At 33.0% G+C, this 25827-nt stretch overlaps 3 protein-coding genes across 3 annotated transcripts; 1 reads left to right on the forward strand and 2 right to left on the reverse strand.

The window, feature by feature from the left end:
- The first annotated feature begins 377 nt into the window (after nucleotides 1–377).
- Nucleotides 378–9673, forward strand: LOC133190348 (neuronal acetylcholine receptor subunit alpha-10-like). Its single transcript, XM_061325926.1, has 9 exons — nucleotides 378–859; nucleotides 1661–1724; nucleotides 2254–2399; nucleotides 2692–2736; nucleotides 6799–6908; nucleotides 7330–7482; nucleotides 7709–8106; nucleotides 8234–8427; nucleotides 8537–9673. The coding sequence occupies exons 2-9, from the start codon at nucleotides 1673–1675 to the stop codon at nucleotides 9077–9079; spliced, it is 1641 nt and encodes a 546-aa protein (XP_061181910.1). The 5' UTR covers nucleotides 378–859; nucleotides 1661–1672; the 3' UTR covers nucleotides 9080–9673.
- Nucleotides 9674–10428: 755 nt separating this feature from the next.
- Nucleotides 10429–13043, reverse strand: LOC133178652 (GDP-fucose protein O-fucosyltransferase 2-like). The gene is made up of 8 exons (XM_061313378.1): nucleotides 12829–13043; nucleotides 12586–12692; nucleotides 12230–12360; nucleotides 12061–12133; nucleotides 11740–11862; nucleotides 11150–11330; nucleotides 10752–10881; nucleotides 10429–10617 (listed from the first exon to the last, which is right to left on the reverse strand). Exons 1-8 carry the CDS (start codon nucleotides 13019–13021, stop codon nucleotides 10464–10466), a joined length of 1092 nt encoding a protein of 363 aa, XP_061169362.1. The 5' UTR covers nucleotides 13022–13043; the 3' UTR covers nucleotides 10429–10463.
- A 3144-nt stretch (nucleotides 13044–16187) lies between these two features.
- Nucleotides 16188–24570, reverse strand: LOC133178664 (GDP-fucose protein O-fucosyltransferase 2-like). The gene is made up of 9 exons (XM_061313388.1): nucleotides 24428–24570; nucleotides 23716–23966; nucleotides 23280–23398; nucleotides 22838–22968; nucleotides 20285–20351; nucleotides 18366–18488; nucleotides 17878–18058; nucleotides 17075–17204; nucleotides 16188–16948 (listed from the first exon to the last, which is right to left on the reverse strand). Exons 1-9 carry the CDS (start codon nucleotides 24568–24570, stop codon nucleotides 16795–16797), a joined length of 1299 nt encoding a protein of 432 aa, XP_061169372.1. The 3' UTR covers nucleotides 16188–16794.
- Nucleotides 24571–25827: the final 1257 nt, after the last annotated feature.

Raw genomic sequence — 25827 nt, forward strand, 5'->3', positions numbered from 1 at the left:
ACAAAAGAATCGATCGCCAGGAGTACAATGTTCGCAGAGTGAGCTTCATAATAATAGAACAAATCTTGTTGACTTCGTTACATGAAGCGTTTTGTTACATATGTAGATCTTACTGAAAATCAAACACGGTAAGGACTAAGTTTCTATGTGCTTTAGATATTTTCATTTTCCTGAAATAGTGTGCCTTAACCTCTTTTTTGTTCAAAAATAATTTACTGTCAAATAATCACTTGGTATACAAGTTTCAAGAAGGTTTTACATTCGGTTAGAACTATTCCTGAGTATTTGGTTAATAGAGATGTTCAAGTGTATAATGAGACACCTAAAAGACTGCATTAAATGACGATGAAGTGGAGCTAATAAAGGAAAGAGAAGAGCAAAAGCTGACATCCCCTAAGATCAATACTAAACCCCTTCTTTTAGCCGAGCATCGTTAGGAGCTGTCAGAGCATCGATTATCTGCTAGAAAGAATGTTTAAAACATTTCATCCCTCCTCCCCCTGAAAATAATACCTGTGTCGAATCCGGCTCTACAAAATCACTGGCTTTCGTTATAAACCTTGCGTATATCATTTACAAAGGAGCTTATCTCTTCAATACTGAGGTTTTGGTTCTTGCTGGATTAGTTGGAATCGTTTTCCATTTCGCCAACAAAGTAACAGTACGAGCGAAACCATATGTACATGAATGAATTGTGTTTTATTTCTCTTGTTACCATCGTCCATGTTCAAAAACATTATATATTGAACATCGAGAACAGACTAAGCTAGTGTCCACGTCAAGGAATATAAGAATTGATGAAAAGGAAAAAAGGAAGCTGAAAGATTAAAGAAACAAGGTGCTTTTTACCTTTTATTTTGTAAGTATTTACGGCAGTAACTTAAACATTTCTAGAGAAAAAAATATTCTCACAAAATGATGTTTGAAAATTTCTTATTGAAAAGTCATGCAGTTTATTTTATTAGAAGTTGCATTTAACTTAAGCAAGTTGATAAAGAAGATACTGGGGGGGGGGGGGGGATATATGTGTGGTACATGTGTGAAAGAAAATATATCACGATTTGTTTTTTGTCTGCTTCATTGATACCTACTTGCGATCGTAACTACACGTACATGTATCGGTATGTTTGCTTTATCATCCTAGTGTTGAGGATGAGCTATGTTAGATTGATTTGAAGGTTAGATGTATTTCCATCTTTATTTTGTTTTATTGAATGATCCCTTGCAAAAGAAAATCTTACCAATCAAAGAGTTACATGGAACTATTTTACATATTAGCAAGGTCAAGTTGGTTAAATCTTCGTCATCTTCAGTCTGTCGCCTGAAAACACAAAAATTAGGTAAAGAGAGGAACACACTTGATTCTTCTGTTATAGTGTGAAAATTGAATTATTGCTCTGTAGTATCCAAAAAGATTCAAAATTTACAATAATGCATACCAGCATCTGTATCTACATATATGTATATTGCATAGTAACAATCTATTGAAATGTGAAATTGGAAAAGCTTTTGTTTTCGCATAAAGTTTCATCTACAGAATTACAAGCTGAAAGCTCTAAAATTCAAAAGTGTTTCCTTGGAGATTACAAGAAAATTCTTTCTAATTTCAATGCCCCTGAACTTTGTTGAGTGAAGATTAATCATAAGAATTTTCTTTCAGAAACTGAGAGACATGGTTTCCCGAACAATGCTGATGTTATTCTCTTCATTTGTTATGCTTGAAGGTAGGATTATTTTGTGCATATGAAAAATAAATTCAGTGAATTTTCAGTAGGAAGATTTTGATAGAAAAATAACTGGAGAAAAGGTTCTGTAGATCTCCGTCAGTTTCCTCTCTTAAATGATGGGAAATGATGGGAAATATTTATCCTAATCCGTCTTGATAACAGTGCATTAACCTGTTTCTCAGCAGGGTTCCACCTTTCTGTTTGTTACATTGTTTATCATTCAAGTTGTGTATCCCCTTTTCATCTGGGTTGTTTACGAAAACATTTTCTTATAGAAATTTTGAGTTCTGGGGATTGATGTTTCACAATGATATTATGCATGATATCCCTGTAACTTATATGATTAATCCATATATATATATATATATATATATATATATATATATATATATATATATATATATATATATATATATATATATATAGTTTTTATTTATTTATTTCGTAAGTTTAGTTCATATCTTGTATTGAATAATAGAAGCTATATGATCTATCATCATTTATTGACCATGTTTATTATTTCAAGGAGCTTCATCCGTTCTGGTGCCTGATGAACAGCGTCTGTTTGAGGATTTAATGTTCGGGTATGAGAAGAGTGTACGACCAGTGATTAACGCCACCAAAATACTTAGTGTCACATTCAGCTTAAAACTTAACCAAATCATCGATCTGGTATGTATTTTTATTGTTATGAACATATTATTTGAAGTCTCGAACTAATGATGAAAACAATTGTTTCAAATCTTTGATTTCATTTATATGATAAAATTTTATATACATCTATTATGACGACAGTTGCAGAACTGTAGCGTTATGGTTTTATATTTTAATCTTTGACCGTAGTTATGGTCAAAGACTAAAATTTAAAACCATAAGAGCTACAGTTCTGCAGCTATTATAACGAGAGATTGAAGAGCATGTTTATTTGTGGAAAGCATAATTATATAGATCATTTAAATTACAGGATGAGCGTCACCAAGTTCTCACAACAAATGTCTTCATTGACCAGGTAATAATTTTACCATTATTTTCACGGGCCTTGAACATTGAAAAATATGCTCTCTTCCGAGGTCAGAAATCATACTGTTCCAATATGTTCAAAAGGCTTAGCACTCGAAGAAAGAAATGATCGGGAAGCTCAGTTGCTGGCTTAATCTGATCTATTAACAGATAAAATAATCACTTAGTTTCGCACACGCACACTTGATTCATCTCGAAAGTTTCGACAGTTATTACGCCACAATTGCCTCGAGATTATTTGTATCTTGCGTACTATGCATAGCATACAGCATGTTTTTTTTTTTTTTAAAGATAAGATTTAGAGTGTTTAGTGTTTCTTCTGCGAATCAAATCAAATGAAAATTCAGGAGGAGCACAGTATTGGTTTTGTACAGTGGCAAAAAATATTTGACCTCTTTGAAGAACAGTCCGTACAATTAAGCTAGAATAACTATATACAGGACCAGTGAACTGCTGGACGTAAAAATACATTCGGTACAAAAATATCCTATTTACCATTAAGGCCTTGTCATTTTAATTTTTTAAAAGTATTTTTTGTTTGTTTGCTTGTTTGTTTAAGGCGATACGGGGGGACAACTTAGGGGTCGCTACACAGCAAAAATTCATTGACAGGCAAAAACGAAAGGTCATAAAACCATATCACTGAGGGAGCCCAAGCATTAAGTAGCTATGTTTTCTGTAGTATAGTTTACTATATATCGGCAAAATTGTTGTGTGAGGGGGCACGGGGGCTATCCCCCCGGTCCCCAGAAGATACATAACAAATTTAACTGATGATCATTTGCATGATAATGTTCGCTGAAATTGCTTTCTTCTTCTTGTGTACTGAAAGAATCCTTTAACCAGTAACGTGTATGTTATGTAAACAACCAGATTTTACACTAAAATAAGGTATTATTATTTCTGTGGTTACAAGGAGGGCTATTTAGCAAGAATAAAAGTTCAAAGCATTAAAAATATTATATTTAAATAAAAAAACACGTGATTCGGTAGAGAAATTTTTAACATTTATATTTTCATGAGACACTTGGTGCAGGGCGTCTTCTTAATGAATGAAGGTATCTAATCGTAGCCCCTTGTGTTAACAGTGGTTCCTGATTCTTCATATTTAAGAATAATTAAAAGCAGACGAATTTCAAGTTAATATACATTATATTAATATGATGAAATTATCGATGAGAAACACACAAATCTTCAATAAAAATGGAACTCGTAAATTTACTTACTATGTCCTTGGTCATTTGCAAAATGTTTTTGTTAAAAAAACATTTATTGTACACACACGTACTCTGAAGTTGATATTAAAAGATGCGTGAGTTTCTGATTGACAATATCTATGTAGTTTTTGGAGACTAAGTCTTCCAACAATCTGTTGGAATTCCCATGGGTACCAATTGCGCCCCCTTATTAGCAGACCTAAATTTGTATTCATATGAAGCAGAATTAATTCAAAATCGTATTTATGAGAAAAAGAAGACTCTTGCTGTGGCTTTCAACTCGACATTTTATAGATTTATAGAAGACGGATTATCAATTAACAATTATTATTTCCATTCATATGTCGACACGATATATCCCAGTGAGCTTGAAATAAAAGATACCACAGAGTCTGACACATCTGTTTCATATTTGGATATTTTACTAGAAAAAGACGTTAATGGTAATCTAACAACAAAGCTTTATGATGAACGTGATGTCTTTAACTTTTCAATCGTCAACTCCTCTTACTTATGCAGCAATATACATGTACCCTCTTCACCTGCATTTGGGGTTTATATTTCACAGTTGGTTCGATACGCAAGAGCATAATCTACGTATGAACAATTTCTAAAACGAGGTAAGTTATTGACAAACAAGTTGATGAAACAAGAATATCAACAGTCTCGTTTAAAGTCATTATTTCGTACGTTCTATGATCGATACAATGACCTTGTCAGCAAATACAATCTATCATTAAGTCAAATGCTGAACGACGTTTCTCATACTTATTATTTACCCACTGAATTGTCGACGGATTTCCCGTTATTACCCGATCATGACAAGAGCACACGGCGGATTTGACCGGTCGGCAGGGGATGCTCACTCCTCCATGGCACCTGATCCCACCTCTGATGTTTTAGAGGTCCGTATTTGCTCTGCTTCTGATCTGTATTGTTTGAATGGACTTTTGAGCTTGAATATTGTTGGTTATCTCTATATACATGTATTTTATTACACCACTTCCTGAATATGTAGTTACACAATACATCTGAAGTTTATCCTTCACAGCAGCTACTATTTTGGTTAGGAGTAATAATTGTTTATTTTTTTAATATTTGGAGTACCCCAATCATGAAAGAAGTGACATCGACAAAATTGCTAAATGAATTCTTTATTTTAAATATTCTCTACTGTAAACGTGCTTATTTAAGCGGTAATAGTATTTAAGGTTAACTAACAGAAACAAACTTTTTTTCAGAAACCAGCAATATTTTTCATAGATTTATATTCAAATAGGTAACCTGAATGTTTACCGTGTAAAGTGGGGGAATTTTGTAAGATTTTGTCACAATGTTAAAATTACATGCAAAATTTTGTATAGAATTATACAGAAACCAAAACAAAGTGGCATATTTTAGCACCAAAGAAAACTTACGATTTCTCTATATTTTAGGGATTTATTATAATTTATGTCATTTCTATTCAAAATCAGTCAAAAAATATATATCAATCCAGGCATCAGATTTTTGTTTGTATTATGTATTCTTAAGCACCTTTCTCGCTACTTCTTGTCTGCACACACTAATGCATGATTAGAACTAATTTAATACGTGTCATTCGCTAATTTATGATTGCCCTAATCAGACAAAACAGAACAATACGCTTAATTTTGAGTGCACTAATTTATGTACGTTTACAGTATATTTCACTTTCACAATACGACATTTTTTATAGATACATGTATCTTTAGGCTTTTATTTTATCAAATACACGCCATTTAGATTTTTAAAAAAAAATTCTTTTTTATATCTCCATAATTTACTTAATATTTCATGTTAAAGAAGACAACAACCAAGTTTGATAGAGACTCAACGTGTACCTAACATAAAAACCACTTTTTCTATTTTGATGTCCCAAAATTATCTTAAATTCTTTCCTTTTTTCACATCCTTCACCGTTATCTTAATTAATAATTTATAACAATAAGGAAGACTTCCGTCTAGACACAGAAGTATTCCGCACTTTTGGTTAAAAGAAAAAAAATCCTAGAAAATGTTTTATTTAGGTTCAATAATTATCAAAGTTGAAACTAGTATTAATTATAAAAGGAAAATACATTCAAAATGTTAAAACGATATTTGAGTTCTCCAAAAAGGATCATTTGGCCGAAACGTTTGTGTTGTTTGATTTGCATTTGAGACCTTTCAAGCAGTCAAAAGGGCACATATTTTTATAGTTCCAAACTTTTCTACTAACAAATGCTGATTGACTTTCGAATTCTTACCAATCGAGTTAACAATATTATGTATACTCACCACCATATTACAAAAAGTGACACATATGATCTCTAAAAATATTAAAGCGTATACACTAAAACTTAATGTTTGAATTTTAAAATAAGATTGAACTGAATTATTTTAGAAATTGTAGCTAAATAAAGATCAAGCATTGAGAATTTGCCAGGTTACAGGAGTACATATCGTTTATCAATGCTTTTTTTGAGAGATTCGAGTGCACAGAAGGGAAACATCGTTCAGAAAACGCAACAGGAAGCAAAAATTCTAAAGTGATATACTTGTACTGTTGTATACAGCGCTAAACAAAACTAAAGCAATCTCATTTTATCGATAATTACGTGCGTACATTTATAAGGATACGCAGTCGTTGCATTTTGGCTAACAGTAAAGATAGCCAATTTGTTTTGAGGAATTCCAAATTGAATCAGATAAGATCAATTTGAACACCATTAACTTTTATATGGGGGTTATCGAATGGATTTCTATCACACCTGTTCACCTAGAACGTGTTTTACTACAAATATAATATTTTTATATTTATCTACATTTTTCAGGCTTGGAGAGATGAAAATTTGAGTTGGGATCCCGCCAATTACAGCCAGATCCGATCTATTCGTGTTCCGTCAAAACGAGTATGGCTTCCAGATACCTTCATATACAACAAGTAACTTTTCTTCCTCGTCCCTAATACTAAGCTTTTATGAATCATGAATCAAGTGCGTGCTCACATTTGTTTACTCACTCTGAAAATGAAAAGTATATAAGACACTAGAGAGGCATATGACCAAAAACAATACCAGAATAATTATTTTAACTGCAACCATAACAAAGAATTAAACAAGGAAAAAGAGATAAGTGCTCACAAACTCTACCATCTATTTTCTCAGTATGATATAGTAAGGATAAGAATACAATGCAGGTGATATAGAAAAATATTCGACTTCTTCAAAAAGAAAATGTATGTTCTCCAAGGGTTCTAAAGTAAATCAGAATATAAAAACAAAACTAAGGTAGAAAACACAGCTATGTACTTTCAATAACAGAAAACAAACTTGGGACAAATGTTTTAAATTTGCGTGTTGTAGCGCTGATGATGGATCTACAGGTTTCATGCAGGGAACATATGTCCTACTTAATTATGACGGCATTGTGGTGTGGCCAGTTCCTGTTAAGTTAAAAAGCTCTTGCAAAGTGGATATTACCTATTTTCCGTTCGATGATCAGGAATGTATTTTAAGGTAAATCAGGTCTGGAAAAAAGAATCCCATTCATTGACTTTCAGATCGACAAACGCCAATAACCCCCCAATTTTAACAATTACTAGTCTAAGATATATTTTCCAGAAACATTTTTCAAAGATATTTTCATACAAATGATCTAGATCATTGCACGTGACTTGATTTTAGAACAATTGAAGTGAATTGAATTATATCGTTTTCTTACAACTGTGACATTGAATTGAAGGTTTGGTTCCTGGATATACAGTGGTTCATGGATAGACTACCATTCACTTCACAATGACACGGAGTCTCCAGTAGATCTCACTGCTTACGTCAACAACAGTGAATGGGATCTATTATCAGTAACATTGAAGAAAAATATTCGAACACACTCCTGTTGTGAGGATCCACATCCAGACATCACATATGTTCTTCATATCCGACGGAAAACTTTTTATTATATTTTTAACATCATTGTTCCTTGTGTCATGCTATCTGCCTTGACATTGTTAACGTTTTGGCTTCCGCCTACTTCAGGGGAAAAGATAACCCTCGGGCTGTCGGTTTTCCTGGCATTTTCCATGTTTATGCTACTGATAGCTGAAGAAGTCCCAGCAACTTCAGAATCCGTCCCATTGATAGGTAACAAGAAAACTGCCAATATTCTTATATGTATCTATTTTCTTCGAGAAAATATACAGTAAAAAAAAGCTTTACCATTTTTCCAAAACAAAGTTTCAAAAAGTATTAAAAGATATCATATTTTTAGGTATATATCTTTGTGTGGTGATGACGATGACGTCATTGTCTGTTATAATGGCTGTCATCGTAATAAACCTCTACAACAGAGGACATAAGACAAAGAGGGCACCTGCATGGCTGAGACTCATATCTCTCGTGTGGCTGTCCAAGATCATGTTTCTCAAGCATGACTTAATCAAGTTTGCAAAAGACGTAATTTTAGTAAGTATAGCAATTTCAATCATCCAAAATGTGAAACCATAAATTAAGACTGAATTCCTTGAAGTCATAAGAAGAGTTAATAAGTATTTTCAATTTCTTTTCTCAAAAGGAAGATGAGAAAAAAGGCGCCTATGTCTGCAAGAAACATTCATTTTCAACCAAGCAAAAGGATGATCTGTTATACCAGGAATTAGAAACTCTGTCTCTGGAAAATCAATTCATTCGGAATAGAAGAAAAGTTAGCAAGGCGGAAGAAGCTTCGCCAACAGCACGAGATAATGAAAATGAGGAAGAAATGCAACCGCTGAATGAAATTCCTGAAGATACAAATAGATCACAGAAAGACTGTGGAAATTCTGATTTGGAAGAGCCTAGAGACAATAATAATACAACCAAAGACAAACCGCAAAAAATGACATCAAGGTCAAAGACACCGGAAGTATGTCGAACCTTTTCTTCGTTGTTTCAAAGAAAATTAATTGTGGCCGAATGGCAGCAGATTGCATCTGTGATTGACAGGGTCCTGTTTTGGTTTTATTTCCTCAGTACCGTGGCATCCTACATTTTAATTCTAGTGGCTGTGCCAAACTATAATTACAGAAAGTGGAACGAGGAACTATGGCGAGAACATAATAATTATCACTCTATTTGATTTCCTGTTTGAAGTTTCAAGTACTACTTGCAATGTGATTGTTCTACTTTTTCAAAATCGTCTTTTTGGAACCTTTTCAATTTTCGATGCATTTGTGTCTGAAGGTTAAACTAATTTTGAAGAACACAGCCGTTTCCAACGAATGAATTGATCTTTGAAATATTTCAGTCACTCAAAATACGATATACACTAATAGAAAGGAACATTCTGAAAATGAGATGTGAAATATATGTGTAGGCATTTACATAGTTTTGTTTTTAAAAAAAATTCATATAAGGAAATACGAAGCCACTTTGAATCACTTCTAATTTAAGTTTACATTAAGTCTGATCAAGAGTTTCAAGGATTAGCATCAACCAGTCCCAGGAAAAAAACTGTTACACATTTGATAAAATTGGCTTTTTAACATAAATCATAAAACACATCTGATCAATGAATTTACATTTTCCTAGCAAATTATAGCCTGTCTAAAATTACAAAAACAATTTATATAAACAATGAAAAAATCATTCAAAATATGAATCGGTAGTTATTCTTCAGTCTCTATTGCATAGAAATTGTCGGCTTAAGAGAAATACATTTGTTCAATATCAATCTCTTATTTTTTCTAAGAGCTGAGTGATTACAGCTATGTTATGCAGTCAAGGTCTACAAATGTAACTCTTATACAGAACGAATAAAGAAAGATGCTACCATCACAAAAAAATCAATCCGGCCGTCTCCTTTGCAGGATGTGGGGATTATAGTGACGTCTGGTGTCTGTAGAATTTGGAAGTATAAATAGCAATAACTCAATTTACTGATGACTCGGAATCGTTTGTTTCAAATTTCCAAGTTTCTCTAAGGCAATTTAAGGTCCATTGACCATCTGATACGAGTGATAACTCTCTCTGGGATAAATTACTACTCTTCCTTTATACGCGAATTTTGTATTTAACTCAACGTATAGTGAAATTCAAAATTAACAACATGATATTTGGAAGAAAGCGTGGAAATTTCCCGTAAATATCTAAGAGGAACACAGATTTAATAATTTGATACATCAATAACGTGGAGTTTATCATATATCAGTTCTAGAGCATGAGGTCCCCAGCTGGCATTCTACGATTTGGAAAATATTTCCCCAAAGCAAAAGGCTACCACTTCAGAACATAGGGAATTTTGTTTTTTCCCATTTTGTTGCTGTTTTATTTTTCTTAATTATTTGTTTATTTTTTATTTATTTATTTTTTTTTATGTAGATATTATTTAACATTTTGTTTTACATGACACCATTTTCCTTTAAACGCTTGCAGGATTTTGAAAATATCTAATTTTGTATAACATCAAAATTGGTATACTTGGCAATAATTTTCAAAGCATCTCATGAGATAACTTTTACCCTTTAATAAACAATAGTCCAGTGTGCTGGTTGTTCACAGTCTGATTCATCGTCACCACAAAATCTGTTAAACGAGGTTGACGGTTCAAACCCCAAAATTTCTCTGTCCTCTCGAATGCGGAAAGAAACTGTAGATGCAGAGCTACCTATGAAATACCTGAAAATTGAGGGTTGATCTAATCACAGTTAACTTCTTTCTTGTAACGCTTCTGCAGTTCTTTAACAAATGGTAACATTATTATGAAGTGCGTTGTCCTAATATGAAATATTCACTTAGACAGGGAAGATTACCTAGCATGACAAGCAATCCACTGATCAATAATGGCCACGCCGCCATCTTTGTAGGTCTGAAGTTCCTCTGCTGTTGGTTCAAATCGATACACTTGAAAATCTTTTAGATGACTTTTAAACTCTTCATATTCTACAAATTAACAGTTGATAGAATAATTAACTTTTTTTGACGTCATTGTGCTAAAATATCCGTTTTATACAACCTGGCGATTAGACAGTTAAGTTGTTGGGAGGTACTTCAATTTTCAAGTTTTACGCGCGTTTGAATGGTGTAGATCATGCTTAAGATTGCTTTCAGCTTGTTCATCTGTGAAATATTTAGATTTTTATGAATATTGTTCCAACTTGAAATCAAAGACTATGTGAAAAAAATCTGATCAAAATAAGATCTTCTCGACCTGTATTGGTTCCGTCGGTTGCCACAAACACTTTCTTCAAGGTCATCTTCTTGAGAAGTTTTTTCACATGTTTAGCAGCTTGCTTCATTGATGGTAGTTCCCTCCCCCGGACGTGTAAATGATCTCCCCTCCTCAAATGTACAGCAATAAAGGGGCCTCCCGTTGCCTTCCTTGAATCTCTCTGCAAAAGAATGTCGATATACCAAATTTATTTCCAAATATATTTACTGATAACATAATTATATTGAATCCTAATAATTGAACTAGTTGTCTTAAAAATATTTTGTCAATTAACTTAATATATATATATATATATATATATATATATATATATATATATATATATATATATATATATATATATATATATATATATATATATATATATATATATATATATATATATTCTTACAAAGAACCAATATCTAGATGTTTTCCACTTTTGACATCAATTTATGTCTTAGTTGGTGGTTTTAAGATCTTGTTTTTTTTTAAACAGTTATTGTGCACAATTTAGTTTTCACAAAATGACATTCATGTCGCAGGTATTATCTACTTGTATTGGTAAATCATTACTGAACAGTTTATACCGTGACTGTAGTCCAATCTTTTAGAATTGTTTTATCAGCTTCATCTTCAGAATCAAGGTGTTTTTTACGAAACAGATCGCCAACATCACGTAAAGGTTTTGCATACATCATGCTTCTTCTAGCCTTTCCATTTGATGAGAATTGAAAAAAATAAAATGCAGATTGGAAGTAATTTGTACAACTTAAAATAAATCGACTCTTTAACATTGAATTTATTGAACAATAAATTTATTCTTTAACAGATAAATTCGGTAAATGTTGTAATGTTTTGCTATGTATGATTTTTTTAAAATAAATAATGCTTATAATTAGTTATCATACCTTCCAGAAAAGAGGGTTATGTTCACCATAATCCGCATGCAATAAATTTTCAGCCCGTGGTAAGAAGATAAACCTATATCGTACCAATAGCATGATGGGTTTGAGTAAATTCAACATAATCTAGTTCTATGCTTATGTGGAAGTTGAACAACACTAAACATATACCTACTTTCCTGTTGTATTTCCAATAAGAAATGACTTCATTAGGTCCAACTGACCAAAGAAGGACAGGCAGTTGAACATTTCTGCATACAAATCCTCGAAGCCAAGGTACAGATGTCGCCATTTACCATCTGAATCCTGTAGTATGAGGCAAAATATGGGAGAAAGCAGTTGAAACATAGACAAAGCTAGTACAGTTTTCTGACGTTCAATTTCAAAAAAGCTTCAAAAAGGTATAGGCATGTAGATCATGTTAGTGTTTGGAATCTCAGATTTTCTAAGAGACTGGAATGCAAAAAGTTCCATGTATTGAACGCTTGACAAACTAGCAACTTTAATGATATTTGATATTACAAAGAATACCTGTAGAAACCTTGTATCTGTCTGACATTTGTCTATTTTTATTGTCTCCCAGTCCGTTATTTCTTTCACTCCTTGAAGGTAGAACACTTCATCTATTACTTGGTTTCCTAAGGAAAAGAAACCAAAAGATTAAATAAGTAGCCCCCTATCCAACCCCAAAGTTCAAGAAGAACAATAAGATTACTTTAAAACGATGGTGCAATGAGACGATTTAAATAAATATGAATTCTCCAGATGACTTACTTTTAAGATAATCTTCGAATTCAATAACTGGCACATGTTTTCCTAGGCTTTCTATGTCAAAGAAAGTGGACCATTTCAGTCTTTCCTGTTCCACATCACGTGATCTCCAATGCCACATCCTATTCCATGGAGGAAGAACGAGAACCCAGGGTTCCTCTTGATTCATGAGGTACACAAGATTGGCCACCCTCATGTATACGTCCCTCCTAAGATTGAATCCCTCTCCCGGGTTAACATCATAGAGCAAAAATCTAAATCAAAATAAAAAACGACAATAAAAGACTGCTTATCATTTACCTCAAGGAAGCTCAAAACCCTTATAAAACATTTTTTGGACTTTCAGAAAATTGTATCAGACAAAAATGTACATATTGAGTTTATCTAGTTTATTTTCATCAAAGGGCACTTGCCATTTCCCCAAGAAAAATGTTCAAAAACCATGAAGTATTAGTGAACAGGAATCACCGTTGTTTACTTATATGTACAATGGAAAGTACATGTTAATAACTTTATCTTGGTTTTATATAATGTTGAGAATACTGTGTACTTAAATCCATTACAATTTGTGTCATTAAAATTAGATTCCCATTTATTATTCAAGGGCAGATCACTCTAAGTGCATAAAACTACCCTACAATTAGAACTCTTTAGTGTGCAGTGTTTAGAGGTTCCTTAACCTCATCTAAGATATCCCTGATTACACAGAAAAAATACTGCAAATATATATTATAAGTTGACAACGTTACCTTGCATTTTCTTTAATGTCATATTTGGTCTTTCCTGCACAACTTTTCTTTTCTTTCCTGATTTCGCAATAGAATGGGCAGAATAGAGTAGAAAAGCTTAGAAAACATGTCAACAAATATCTTGGCACCATTGTGTTAGGTTTAATGCAACGCGTACTTAGATTTCCTCTTTTTAAATCTACCAGCGGATTAACAAGTTATAAAAATAATCTTCAATGGGCCCAAATCATGACGATTTTACGGTCAAGGAGTTATTTCTATTTCATTTGTCCATGTACATTATCTATATAATACCTTTCTCCTGTGTCTCGTGCTTATTCAACATCGTCAATGAAAAATAATTCAATAATAATCAGAATATACAGCTGATCACACATCAAGTTCAACTGAGGTTCGTAGTATCAATTTCAAGTTTCCAACTGGAAAGTTCTTATAATATCTTTAAAGTGAAAAACAACAAGCTGAATATTTTTGACATCAAGCAACATTAAATTTCATTTAATTTAATTAATATTAAAGAGGATTGGACAGCAGGCATGCACGCCCATGCAAGTCCTCTCCCTTGCCTGTTGATTGACAGTTTGAGTCATACCGTTCAACAAAGATTCTCAAAGGGAAAACAAAACAGCTGCTTTGGTACATCTTATTTCATTCAGTTTCAATTTTACAATCTAGAATGCTCACTTTTAGTTGAAAAAAAAAAACTCACAAATTCACTTATTTTTAATCAGTAGTTTGCCAAACAGGATTTCAAACTTTGCTTTATCCTTCTACTTTGAAAGTGGTCATCTTATTAACACCCCCCCTCCCCCTTGCAAAAAGGGGACATACCGGGTATCGTTTGCAACTGTCGGTCGGTACGTCGGTAGACCATGTATTGTCCGCTGGTTCATTGATAGGCGTGGTGAAAAAAAATCACGTGCGGGGCGGGACAAATAGAGACAGAAGCGGGACTTGTAGCACGTGAATTTGCAGAATCAAGAACATGTAAATATAAGGAATAACTGTCAGATTTTTTGGTTTCATGACGATGATCAATCGATTGGCTTGCGTGATAATTTGCATAAACGCCTTCGGCGTTTATGCAAATTATCACGCAAGCCAATCGATTGATCACATCATGAAACCAAAAAATTAGACAGTTATAGCTTGGCAGATATCAAACTTGGTACACTGGTCCTCCCTCCCCCAAGATGTAGATAACCACTGTAGATTTAAGGTCGCAAGATCAGGGGTCAAACTGAACATAGAAAGACATTGTCCATAACATTGTAGTATTCTGAGAACCGACATCAAACTTGGTACACTGATCTGTTTCAGGAGTAGACTACTGTAGATTTTGAGGTCGCAAAATAAAAGGTCAAGGGTCAAAGTACTCTTTACATACGAAGATATTGCCCATTTAATATCTTTAAAACCCTTTGCTTGACAGATATCAAACTTGGTACATTGGTTCCCCTTAAGGAGTAGATTACCATTTGATTATGAGGTCATAAAGTCAAACTGGACATAGGAAGATATTGACCACTCAATATCTTGAAAACCCTTTGCTTGACCGACATCAACTACACTGGTAGTCCCTCTTTTTTCACAAAATATTTGGAAAATTCCGTTCAAGAGGCAAGGAAATCCGAATTCAGAAGAAATATTACATTTATCCAGTTTGTCTGTCCGAAGTTCTGCAGCTACACTTAAATCAATGAAAATGTTTGAATTCTTCTATAAAATGTCTGCAAGTATCTCGAAAACAGCTTCCAAAGAAAAATGGGGTGTGTGGAAAGTTGTCTTAGAACAAGGATATTATTAAAAGTGAGTTGATATCGAATTCTATTGAAGATGTGGGAACAAGGTTTTTCTACGTGTGTTTTTTTATCACCCCGTACCACCGAGAAAGGAAGATAACTCCAGTATATATTGGTAAGCAATCTGATTGCCCTCTAGCCGCAAAAATGAGTTTGTAATAGCTGTATTCTACATATCTGCTTTCAATATCAAACTTTTGAAAATACTATAACTAATCATCAATAACAACACTCAATCCATACTGAGTAAACATTTTTTTTTTCAAATTAAATACCATACTTTATTCAGAAAAAAAAGTTGTGACAAAATAATAATCAATAAATCAGCATGATCAGTGCACCCTGTATCCTGTGTCATAAAATATAGAGAACGGAAGACAAGTGACAACAAACTGGTTATCAGGTAATATACAGTTAAACTGAGAAGACATGGTGGTTAGCAAGTGGTACATGTAGAGTTACAATTATTTAGTTTACTTAGAATATTTAATAAACCCATTTACTGCATGTGACTAGTATTTAACAAGAAAATATTCTTCTAAAAATATTTTTAAGACATTAGATGAAAGAATTACAGAACATGAACTGTTATAAGCAGTTTGGCAGTGAAACGACATGAATGAAATAGTGATTGTAGGCATACAAAGACATTCACATGAAACTTTTCAATTTCAACAAATTTATGACATGTACAAAATAATGAACAAGTTGCAAAAACACAATTAACAGTTATTAAACATGAAATATAACATCACATAATTATATTTTTGCATAGATATTTGTGGAATATTAAAGTCTTTTTTGGGGGGGAGGGGAGGGGGGGGTTTACATTATGTATTGAACAATGGTAGGATGGGTAACAAAAAAAGAAATATTTGTGGTTTCAGAATTAGGACACGTTTAATAAAATTATCTCGAATCAGATACAGTATACTCATACATTGAAAATGAGAGAATTCTTGCAACAAAATAACTTCCAAACCATTCTATAATACTGAAAGATTTCAAAACAAATTCTGAGAACATGCTGGAATTCCTGAGATCAAATTCACAAAAGTCTTCCGATCTTGTTTCAATATACATTATTTATATACTCTTTCAATGAAGATGACATTATCATTTACAGTTGAACTTCAGTATCTCAAACACTGATATCTCCAATGCCACAGACATGCCAAAGTGATTTAGAAGTCCCAACCTCTTTTTTTTTTGTATTTTACCCTCAATATCTCGAATCCTCTGATACCTCAGAAGTTTTTTTGGTCCTATCATATTCGAGATAACAAGGTTTGACTGTATATACCATTTCAGTGAAATTGACATACTGCTTTTCTCGAACAAAAAATATAATTGTCTAAAACATATGTAACAAATTTAAAGCTTTGATTATTTGGATACATATAATGGAACTCTAGTATCTAATATACAATTTTCCACTTTGAAGGTCCCTCACAATCCAAATTATCATCAGGACAGAATCTATTGAAGGTCGTTTCAGGGTCAAATCCTAATATTTCCCGCTCTTCTTGTATTCGAAAAGAAAAAGTAGACTCATAGCTTCCAATAAAATACCTGAAAAATAAACCATAGCATCTGATTCCAGAGATACATGTTGGACTTTTGCATAGCTTCTTTAAAAAAAAGATTTAAAAACAACCTTATTTATAAATAATAATTGTTTTCCAGCACAAATAATACCTTGCATGGGCTGCTATCCATTGGTCTATTATTGCTATTCCTCCATCTTTATATTTTTCCTTGATTTCTTTTGAAGGTATAAATCGGTAAACTTTGGATTTCTTAAAATAGCCTTGAAATTCTTCAAATTCTGTAATAAAAAAAATACAAAATATATTAAACCATATTCATTAAGGAAAATATGAGATCAAAATTATTTAATAAGAACTGTATATCCTACATTAAGGCTAACTTAATCATACTGAATTTAAAAAAAACATAAATGAAATCCAGAATTACAGTCAAACTTGCATGATGGGAATTGTTTTTTTTTTTTAATTTCAAAAAGTGCATATATATAATTACAGGTTTTCCTACCAGACAGATATGCATGGTCCATGAAAGTTCTGGGATGTTAATTGATAAAAGTGTGTTTTGCCGTTGGAAAGCAGGATGAACACAATAAAGATGTTTTGGTATGAAGTTGTTAAAGAACAAAATTAGCAACATTCACAGCTAGATGTTTATTAACATAAAACAATAAGAATGATGCCTATATAATTAAAGCAAAGAAAGCTGTCTGATAACAATATAATGGAAGGACAATAATTATATGTTTCTTGATCATGTCAGACAGGTAGTCCCATGAATGCAGGCAATTTTAAAGAGAAAATTTCTTGTATCAGAGGGCAATTTTTTGGTGACAGGTCACTTGTGAATTGAGTCATATATAACAGTGCACTAAGCTAGCTAGGTTTGATAATTTCAAAGAATCTTTGCCAACTAACTTTATGTCACAGTGCAAAAATCAAATTAAATCTTGCCTTCACTTGGTGCATCTGTTGCTACAAAGACTTTTTTCAGTTTATATTTTTTGAGGATTTTCTTCACTTGTTTGGCAGCCCCCTTTAGGGAGGGTAGATTTCCTTCTCTGGCATACAGGTAATCCATCCTTCTTAAGTGTATCCCCACATAAGGTCCACCTAAGGCGTCACCATGCTTTCTCTGCATTAGAAAAGACTTAACTGTTCAGTTAGATCCTGGAAATTCATTAGGTATATATCAGATAAAAACTCTTTTAAATAATTTAAACCTGTTTCATCAATAATTCTATAATAAAACATGGAATAATCATTTTTGATTGCATATAGATGTTTATATTTCTGCATTAATTCAGCAGCCTTTAGTACAACTATGGAAATACATACATGTATTTTCAATATATCAAACATGCATACAGTGAAATATCATTAAATATTGTATTAAGTAAGAGTTCTATGCATATGATTAATGTAAAGTAAACATTTTTGACCTTCATTTTAGTCCAGTCCTCTAACACTGTTTCATCCCCCTCGTCTGTGGAATCCAAGTTTTCCCATCGAAATTCATCACCAATATCTCTCAGATGTTTCGCAAAAACCATGCTCCTTCTAGCCTGATTATGTTAGAAGAATAACTCATGTAATTCTGACTAATACACAGATATTTCATTTTCAAATGTGTGATATATATGTACATGAACCGTACTGTATACAGAGTTATTTTGTCCCATGTTATTTTCACCCTTTCACACTTGCCCAGACAACGCTGTGTTGCCATTTTAAAGTCACCCATTTGCAATGAGGGTGAAAGGTGCGAAAATAAAACAGGGGCAAAATTATATATATTTTGTATACAAAATTATCTTACTTAAATCAAAGACATTTTTCTCCGTTCTTGAATGAGATAACACCCGAAGAAAAATAATTTATTGTCCATCCTTCAATCGATCAATACAAAATTTTTAATTTATGCTTCAGAGGTTAAAATTAAAGTTTCATTAATATTTTATGCATTTTGTATTTTACTTGTACTGGACTACCGGGGTACTTGTATTTCAAAATTAAGAATACTTTTAAAAATTCCAACACCCGGAAGTGAAAAAGTGATATAGTGTTTTAAAAATATTAATTTAATTAATTAAACAGCAGGTCAGGAAAAATTGTAGGAGTGTAGTATACTGTTAGTTATTACTGAGCTTTCAAAGGTAAACTACACATGAGGAAATATACCTGTTGATTACTATAAAAAAGTGTTCTGCGTGTATATTACATGTAAACACTCTACACACGTGAATTCATAATGAAAGGACACACCCACTTACACTCCAATAAAGGGAGCTATGCTCTCCAAACATGCCATGAGTCATTTTCTCTGATCTTTCTATGGAAATTGCACTGACAAAAAAACTCTTGGTTAGACGTAAAGTTAACTTGTCATTAATTAATTCATAATCATTACAAAAAAATATGATGAATGATCTGATCTGGTATTCTTTAACGACCTAAAACTGCAAGACACCACACATGTTGTTCATGTAGAGTGTTCTACATTATTCCGTTAAGGCCAAAAAAAATTAATCAATAGTTTCTCAGGCACTGCTGCATCAGGTCAAACACGCCGCAATGATCAATTTTACTAACATATTGAAAAGGGAAATAACTCAATTTTCTATTTTCCCAAGTTGTAAAAGAAAGAGCTATTTCCGTTTCCATAAATGCTAATAGATAGACGTTTTTAATAGATAAACAATACATTTCTTGTTAATACAGTACTTTATGAATTAACTTTGTTTGGAATAACTTTATTTAAAGTTGAATACATATTAAAATTAATGAGAGAACAAAAAAGTAAGAATCAGTTGATATCATCATTTTGTTGAACGACTGACATGAATAAAAGGTGTAACCCCTGCTTCCAAAAAAAAAAACAAAACAAAACTGCCTGCTGCATTGAATTTTGAAATTTTTGGCCTGAGAAACTATTAATTAATTTTTTATGGCCTAAATTCTGATTTCTTAACCCAATTTATGTGATGTTCACTAAATTCCTTAAGATACATGACTGTATATTAAATACATTTGCAAAAATTCGCTTTTCATTTTATACATCTATTTTAATTTTTGGGATGGGATTTACCCCCGTTATGTGAATTAAAAAGTAATTAAGATCATAAAAAGTCCTTATCTAGTAAATAGACACAAAAAGGGATTAAGCAAAATGGTTAATATAGACAAGCATTGACACAGGCATAAATAAACAGAAGAGAACCTTGGAAGACAAGAGACCTAAATCTATATATAAATGTATATGTAGCCTCCATCAAGTGTAGCAGAAAATGGCCTGAGTGAACATATATCAAGTAACCCTTACAGTCTTATTGTACAAGTCAGAAAAATGGCCAGTACTCACTCTCCAATAGCCAGTGTCCCCAAAGTGATCGTGTAAAAGGGTTTCTGCCCGAGGGAGCATTATACACCTAAAATTTTCAAATGGTACATCAGTTAGATGTTTTAAGCTGGAGAAGACAGAGAGAATTCAATTAAATGTTCAAGAACTCAATTCTATGATACTTTGATGTGTTTTGAGTGTACTAGCTAATATAATCTTTTCCATGCAAACAGCAAATATCTTATCAAAGATTTCATAAAAACATGTGGGGTGTCTTGAACTCTAATACTACACACTCCTCTTCTAGTACAGTTGTCATCTAGCTTCCCCACCCCACCCCCCACCCCCAACACACACCATACACATACACACACTGTATAATACCAACTTTTATGATTGGAAGTTAAATAAATACATTAAAACACAGTAACCATGACTTTGCTCTTGTAAATAACAGCAATAACTTGGTTAATATTCTTGATCCATATATAATGCATTCACTATGCATGCACAGCTCATATAGCAAGTAAAATTAAGTTTTTGCAAGACCCTCAATCTGTTTTGAAGAATTGAAATTTTGAAAAATTAGACCCCTTTTTTTATAGGAAAAGACTATTTGTAAAAAGGCATTTCTTAAAATCTGCAGAGCTGCCTCAAAAAAAGGCTTGTTAATCTGGTTTAGTTACTCAAAATAAAATCTGAATCATAAATTTTATTAAATGTTATGTATTTTGTATCGTACATGTAAATCCCGATTCTGTGTCTCTTCAAGACTACTGTAAGGGAGGAAAATAACTTGATGATTCAATATTTGGTGTATATGCAGACCTAATAAAATATTTAATGAAAAAAAAAACAAATGAAATTTTCTAAGTATATTCATTACATAAAACATAGGTAATCAGAGATTACAGAGATCACCTCAACAAATGTTGTCTTCAAGTAAGGCCCACACTAAACTGATAATCTAGTACTGTAGATCCCCAACTGCAACATTTATACAATTTTTGTGAAATAGGGCTTGCAGTTACTTGGGAATGGACTTATCTAACAACTTTAAACAAGTCACTCATCCAAAAAATGTAAGTCAAATCCAGCATCTGAAGCAATTTAAGTTTGAGAATGTTCATCCCTTGATGCATCATCCATGCAAGTTTGGTTCAGATAGGCCTTATAGACCAGCTCCAAAAACTTTAACCTGGTCACTCATCTGGAAAATATAGGTCAGATTTAGCATCCGACATGTCCAGTAGTGTGAATCCTTAGATGTATCATCTCGGCAAGGTTGGTCAATATAGGGCTTATAGTTACTTGGAAATGAGATCTGCTCAAAAAACTTTAACCTGGTCACTCATCTGGAAAATATAGGTCAGATCAGCATCCGAAGCAAGTACGGTAGTGTGTATCCTTAGATGTATCAACCATACAAGTTTGGTCAACATAGGGCTTATAGTTACTTGGAAATGAGACCTGCTCCAAAAACTTTAACATGCTCCAAAATTGACCTTTAACCTGCTCTTAAAAAAAATACACTGGTCATTCTCTACCTGAAATTGCAGCATCTGAAACCTTGGCTGTTACAGTGAAACATACTAGAAGGATCCTCCATGCATCTCTGATTAATATAGGGCATAGAAGTACTTGAAAAAAATCTGCTCCAAAAACTTTAACCTGGGATGTTAACGCCAAGGGTAATACACAAGCTCCCCCAACTTTGTTGAGGTGAGCTAAAAATGATAATATTTGTGCATTTCCACTCTCAATTAGGTGCCCATAAGAAAAAAGGTAAAATTCAAGAACCACAAATTTAAACTCCATATCCTATATTTTATAACATGATATATAAATAACAAGTTTGAAAGTCTCTGTGATAAATGAATTATATAATAAAAATATTGCATGTTTTTTAGTGTAACATGTGAAATTGTTATCCCGTGAGAACCATTGCTTTTCGAGGTGAATAAGTCAAAGTCAGCAATGGTTTTCAAGAGATAACAATTTCACATGTTACCCTAAATAAACCTGTAATATTTTTTTGTTACACTGAATGTCTTTTTGAATGCATTTAAAAGAAACCATCATGATGAAACATGTGCGCAAACATTCTGCACAGTTACCCTTACATGTTACTATTTTTATACTGTTACCCATCATTATGCATTTTCAACCGCTGCTTTATAATGTTACCCGGAGGGCATGGTTAATGCACTCGGTAGGGTAATAGTACTTTTTAACAAATGTTTTAAACCAATCAAATTTGACTTTTATTAACATGAAAGTATATCGAATACAAATACTTCAATGAAAATTTTCCTCTTCAATCTACTTTTAAATGTGGAAATGTTCATGAGAGTGCTTGTCTATATATCTCTGAAAATTTTGTGACCTGACAGAAAAATTCTGCAAAATTAACCACAAAAAAATGTTCTTTTACTCATAATACACGTACTTTTATTATTTATAATAACTCTGCCCCCCCCCTCCCCCTCCAAAAAAAAATTGATACAAAAATTCTTTTTTTCACATTTACAGTATTGAGTATTATAGTTGTTGCTGACAAATACTAAAAATTACCTTCCAGTGGTGTTCTTCAGTAAAAACGGCTTTATAAATGTAGCATGTCCCATGTAAGACAGACAGGCAAATTTCTTAGCATACACTTCCTCATATCCAAAGAACCAGTGATGCCAATTACCATCTTCATCCTGGACATTGTCATAAAGATAAGAAATAACAACATTTCTTAGTGATTTGATTTTCTTTACAATTAACAATGCATCACCTTTTCTGTATTTTCCTGAAAGATAACTAAACGGGTAGAGCTGAAAAGGAGTTATGTCTTGTGCAATGATGTAACAAATAGAACTTCCTAAATTTCTATTTAAAAAAAAAAGAGACTTCACAACCATTGTGGAACATTAAGATAACAGTTAGCATTACCACAACAGTACTATTAAAGATGTAAATAGAAATATACACATGATTTAAGTTACAGTGTATCTCCAATGAAACTTGCCTGCACAAATCCAGTTCTATCATTACACTCCGTGATATTCATCTTTTCCTCCCATTTTGTCCAGCCCCCTTTGAAGCTCTGTAAGTAATATACTTCATCTATCACTGGCTCACCTCTCACTGTTGGCATGGTTGGATAACAAGGGGTAAAATAAAAATTTTCTATCAATATTTCATATATGTCATCATTCATTTATTCATTATGATATTGTCTCATATTCAATTTAAAAATAACAGCATATCGCTATAATTCATTGCACATAAAATTTATCGTTTTTTCAATACCCAAATGTACAAATTTACAATGTATGTTGTACTTTAAAAGTATATAACTTTTTCTCTAAATTTTCATTCGACATTATCTTAATCAACCTAGTTTACACTATACATATAAAGACAATCATTTTTGAACTGGAGTTTTATTTTGGAATCATTACCCTTCAGATATTCCTCAAATTCAAGTACTGGTACATGTTGGCGCAAACTGGGAAGATCAAAAAATGTTGACCAAGGAATTTTAATCTGCTCAAACTCTGGAGACTTCCAATGATACAGCCTGCCCCAAGGTGGCAGGACAAGCACCCAAGGCTCCTCCTTGTTCAGCTCATGGACAAGTGTTGTCACTCTCATGTACACATCACGCCGCAGGTTAAAACCCTCCCCAGGATTGACATCATATAGCAGATACCTTCAAGTACAACAGCTAATTACATTTTGTTTGAGAGAAATTATTAAAATTATACTATGTACATGGTATACTCTAATAAATTTAGATTCCGGTATCAGTGGTATGTGGTACACATAGCACAGAATATTACATAGGAATATTTGAGTCAAAGTTTCAGGTGAAGCATAAACCGTCATTGTTTTAAAAAAAAAAAAACATTGTTTCCAGAATAAAAACATGAAAGATGCTTGTCCTTTTCTCTATTAAAGAGAATATTGTTGAACCTAGTCAGCTAAGGAGAAAAGAATTATTATACACCTTTAAGTTAAAAGCGTATACGAATGGCATAATGTGTAATCCCAACCTATCGACATTCCATAAAAAGGTAGTTGTATAAGATTAAGAGGATCAATCCCACATATCGTTTGGGACAATGTTGACGTGGCTTTTAAATATTTGGTTGGCAAAATCCTACAACAAACCTAACAGCCTTTGCCTGCCCAAATTTCATCGAATCATCTCCTCCTGTTTGATATGCTATGTCATCGTCTGTATCAGTGCGTACAAGATCACACAAACATAAAATTAATGTAAAAACCAACTTCACAGCTTCTTTCGTCTCCATGATACACTAATATCTGAATACCGAACCCGACGTAAATTCCAAAAAGGGTAGCTGTTAATGATAAACATACTTGGGAACTGCATTAATAGACTCCAGCTTTTTTCATTCTGAATTATGATAACTGGATACACTTCTTGAACGAGATTATGGGAAATTAAGTGAAATTTTAGTTATTAAGGTACATGAGTTCTATAACGACCATCTATTTCAAATTCCATTTAACACAAATTAAAATTACCGGTGTCGCATAATTTACGTTCCGGATACTTCGCGTTCCGGCCGGAACCTTAAAATCATAATATTGGTTCCGGATGTTACTGTAAGTTTGGTTCCGGCCATGGCTGCAATCTTCGAATCGCGGTATCTCTCAATTATTACTTGCCAGTTTTCATTCTACACTGAACCATAGAAGTACTTTTTTCCTTGAGGATTAAGCATGGCGCAGCGGCATGCCATTTTCATTTGGCGCAATGTTCTTTTTTTTTAAGGCGTCATGCCCGAATGTTGGTAAAATGGGTAGGCAAACCCGTGCCGGGGCAAATTAAAAACCGGGGCTGTTCAGGATTTTTCAGTTTTCCGTCTTAATACTTTATCAATCAAGCTGAAATTTTCAGAATATGTTTGTTATAGGTTTATTTGTATTCGCTGTAAAATTTACCTTGAAATACTCGGTATTTCAGATTTTATCGGTGATTGATGATTTCAAAGTTGGTAAAATGGGTAGGCAGCAGTAAGCCGACATTTTACGATTTTTTGGACATATTTGACAAAAAGCTAATAAACTTATGAATTATTCAAATTGATTAACTGTATATCTAAACTATTTTTAATTAATTAATAATTATATGGATATTAATACAAAGTCTTGTGCTAAACTTTAATCATGTTAATCAAACATAATTTAAGCTGCTTGGGATAACAAAAGTGGCTTGTTATGTTCATTGGGGAGAGGAAGTTATAAAGAAATTATGTTTATTTAAATACTACCCATGGCCGTAGGAACCGGGGGGGGGGGGTGCACCCCCCCCCCCGAATTATTTTGCCGATGTATAGATAACTATGGAAAACATAGATACAATATGCTTGTGCCCCCTCAATGAAAACGTCTGATGACCTTTTTTTTTTTCTTTTTTTTTGCTTGTCAAGAAATTTTTGGTAGTTGATAGTGCCCCCACAATGTATGACTGTGCCCCCCCCCCCCCCAAACAGAAATTGCTTCCTACGGGCCTGCTACCCACGAGTTAAGAGCTAGACAAT

This window comes from Saccostrea echinata, unplaced genomic scaffold (assembly GCF_033153115.1).
Source record: "Saccostrea echinata isolate AGI-Se365-2 ecotype Australia unplaced genomic scaffold, CSIRO_AGI_Sech_v1 ptg000001l, whole genome shotgun sequence".
Classification (NCBI taxonomy): domain Eukaryota; kingdom Metazoa; phylum Mollusca; class Bivalvia; order Ostreida; family Ostreidae; genus Saccostrea; species Saccostrea echinata.

Excerpts from the sequence above, each read along its gene's own strand:
- LOC133190348 (XM_061325926.1), top strand. The coding sequence starts at position 1,673 with ATGGTTTCCCGAACAATGCTGATGTTATTCTCTTCATTTGTTATGCTT. Across the intron at positions 2,400-2,691 it reads TTAACCAAATCATCGATCTG|GATGAGCGTCACCAAGTTCT; the intron begins GTATGTATTTTT and ends TTTAAATTACAG. Across the intron at positions 8,428-8,536 it reads TTGCAAAAGACGTAATTTTA|GAAGATGAGAAAAAAGGCGC; the intron begins GTAAGTATAGCA and ends TTTTCTCAAAAG.
- LOC133178652 (XM_061313378.1), bottom strand. The coding sequence starts at position 13,021 with ATGAGGGTGGCCAATCTTGTGTACCTCATGAATCAAGAGGAACCCTGG. Across the intron at positions 12,361-12,585 it reads CAGATACAAGGTTTCTACAG|GATTCAGATGGTAAATGGCG; the intron begins GTATTCTTTGTA and ends CTCATACTACAG. Across the intron at positions 11,331-11,739 it reads AAGATTGGACTACAGTCACG|AGAGATTCAAGGAAGGCAAC; the intron begins GTATAAACTGTT and ends ATTCTTTTGCAG.
- LOC133178664 (XM_061313388.1), bottom strand. The coding sequence starts at position 24,570 with ATGGAGACGAAAGAAGCTGTGAAGTTGGTTTTTACATTAATTTTATGT. Across the intron at positions 23,399-23,715 it reads ATTTGAGGAATATCTGAAGG|TGAGAGGTGAGCCAGTGATA; the intron begins GTAATGATTCCA and ends CCATGCCAACAG. Across the intron at positions 17,205-17,877 it reads AACAGATGCACCAAGTGAAG|AATTTGAAGAATTTCAAGGC; the intron begins GCAAGATTTAAT and ends TTTTTATTACAG.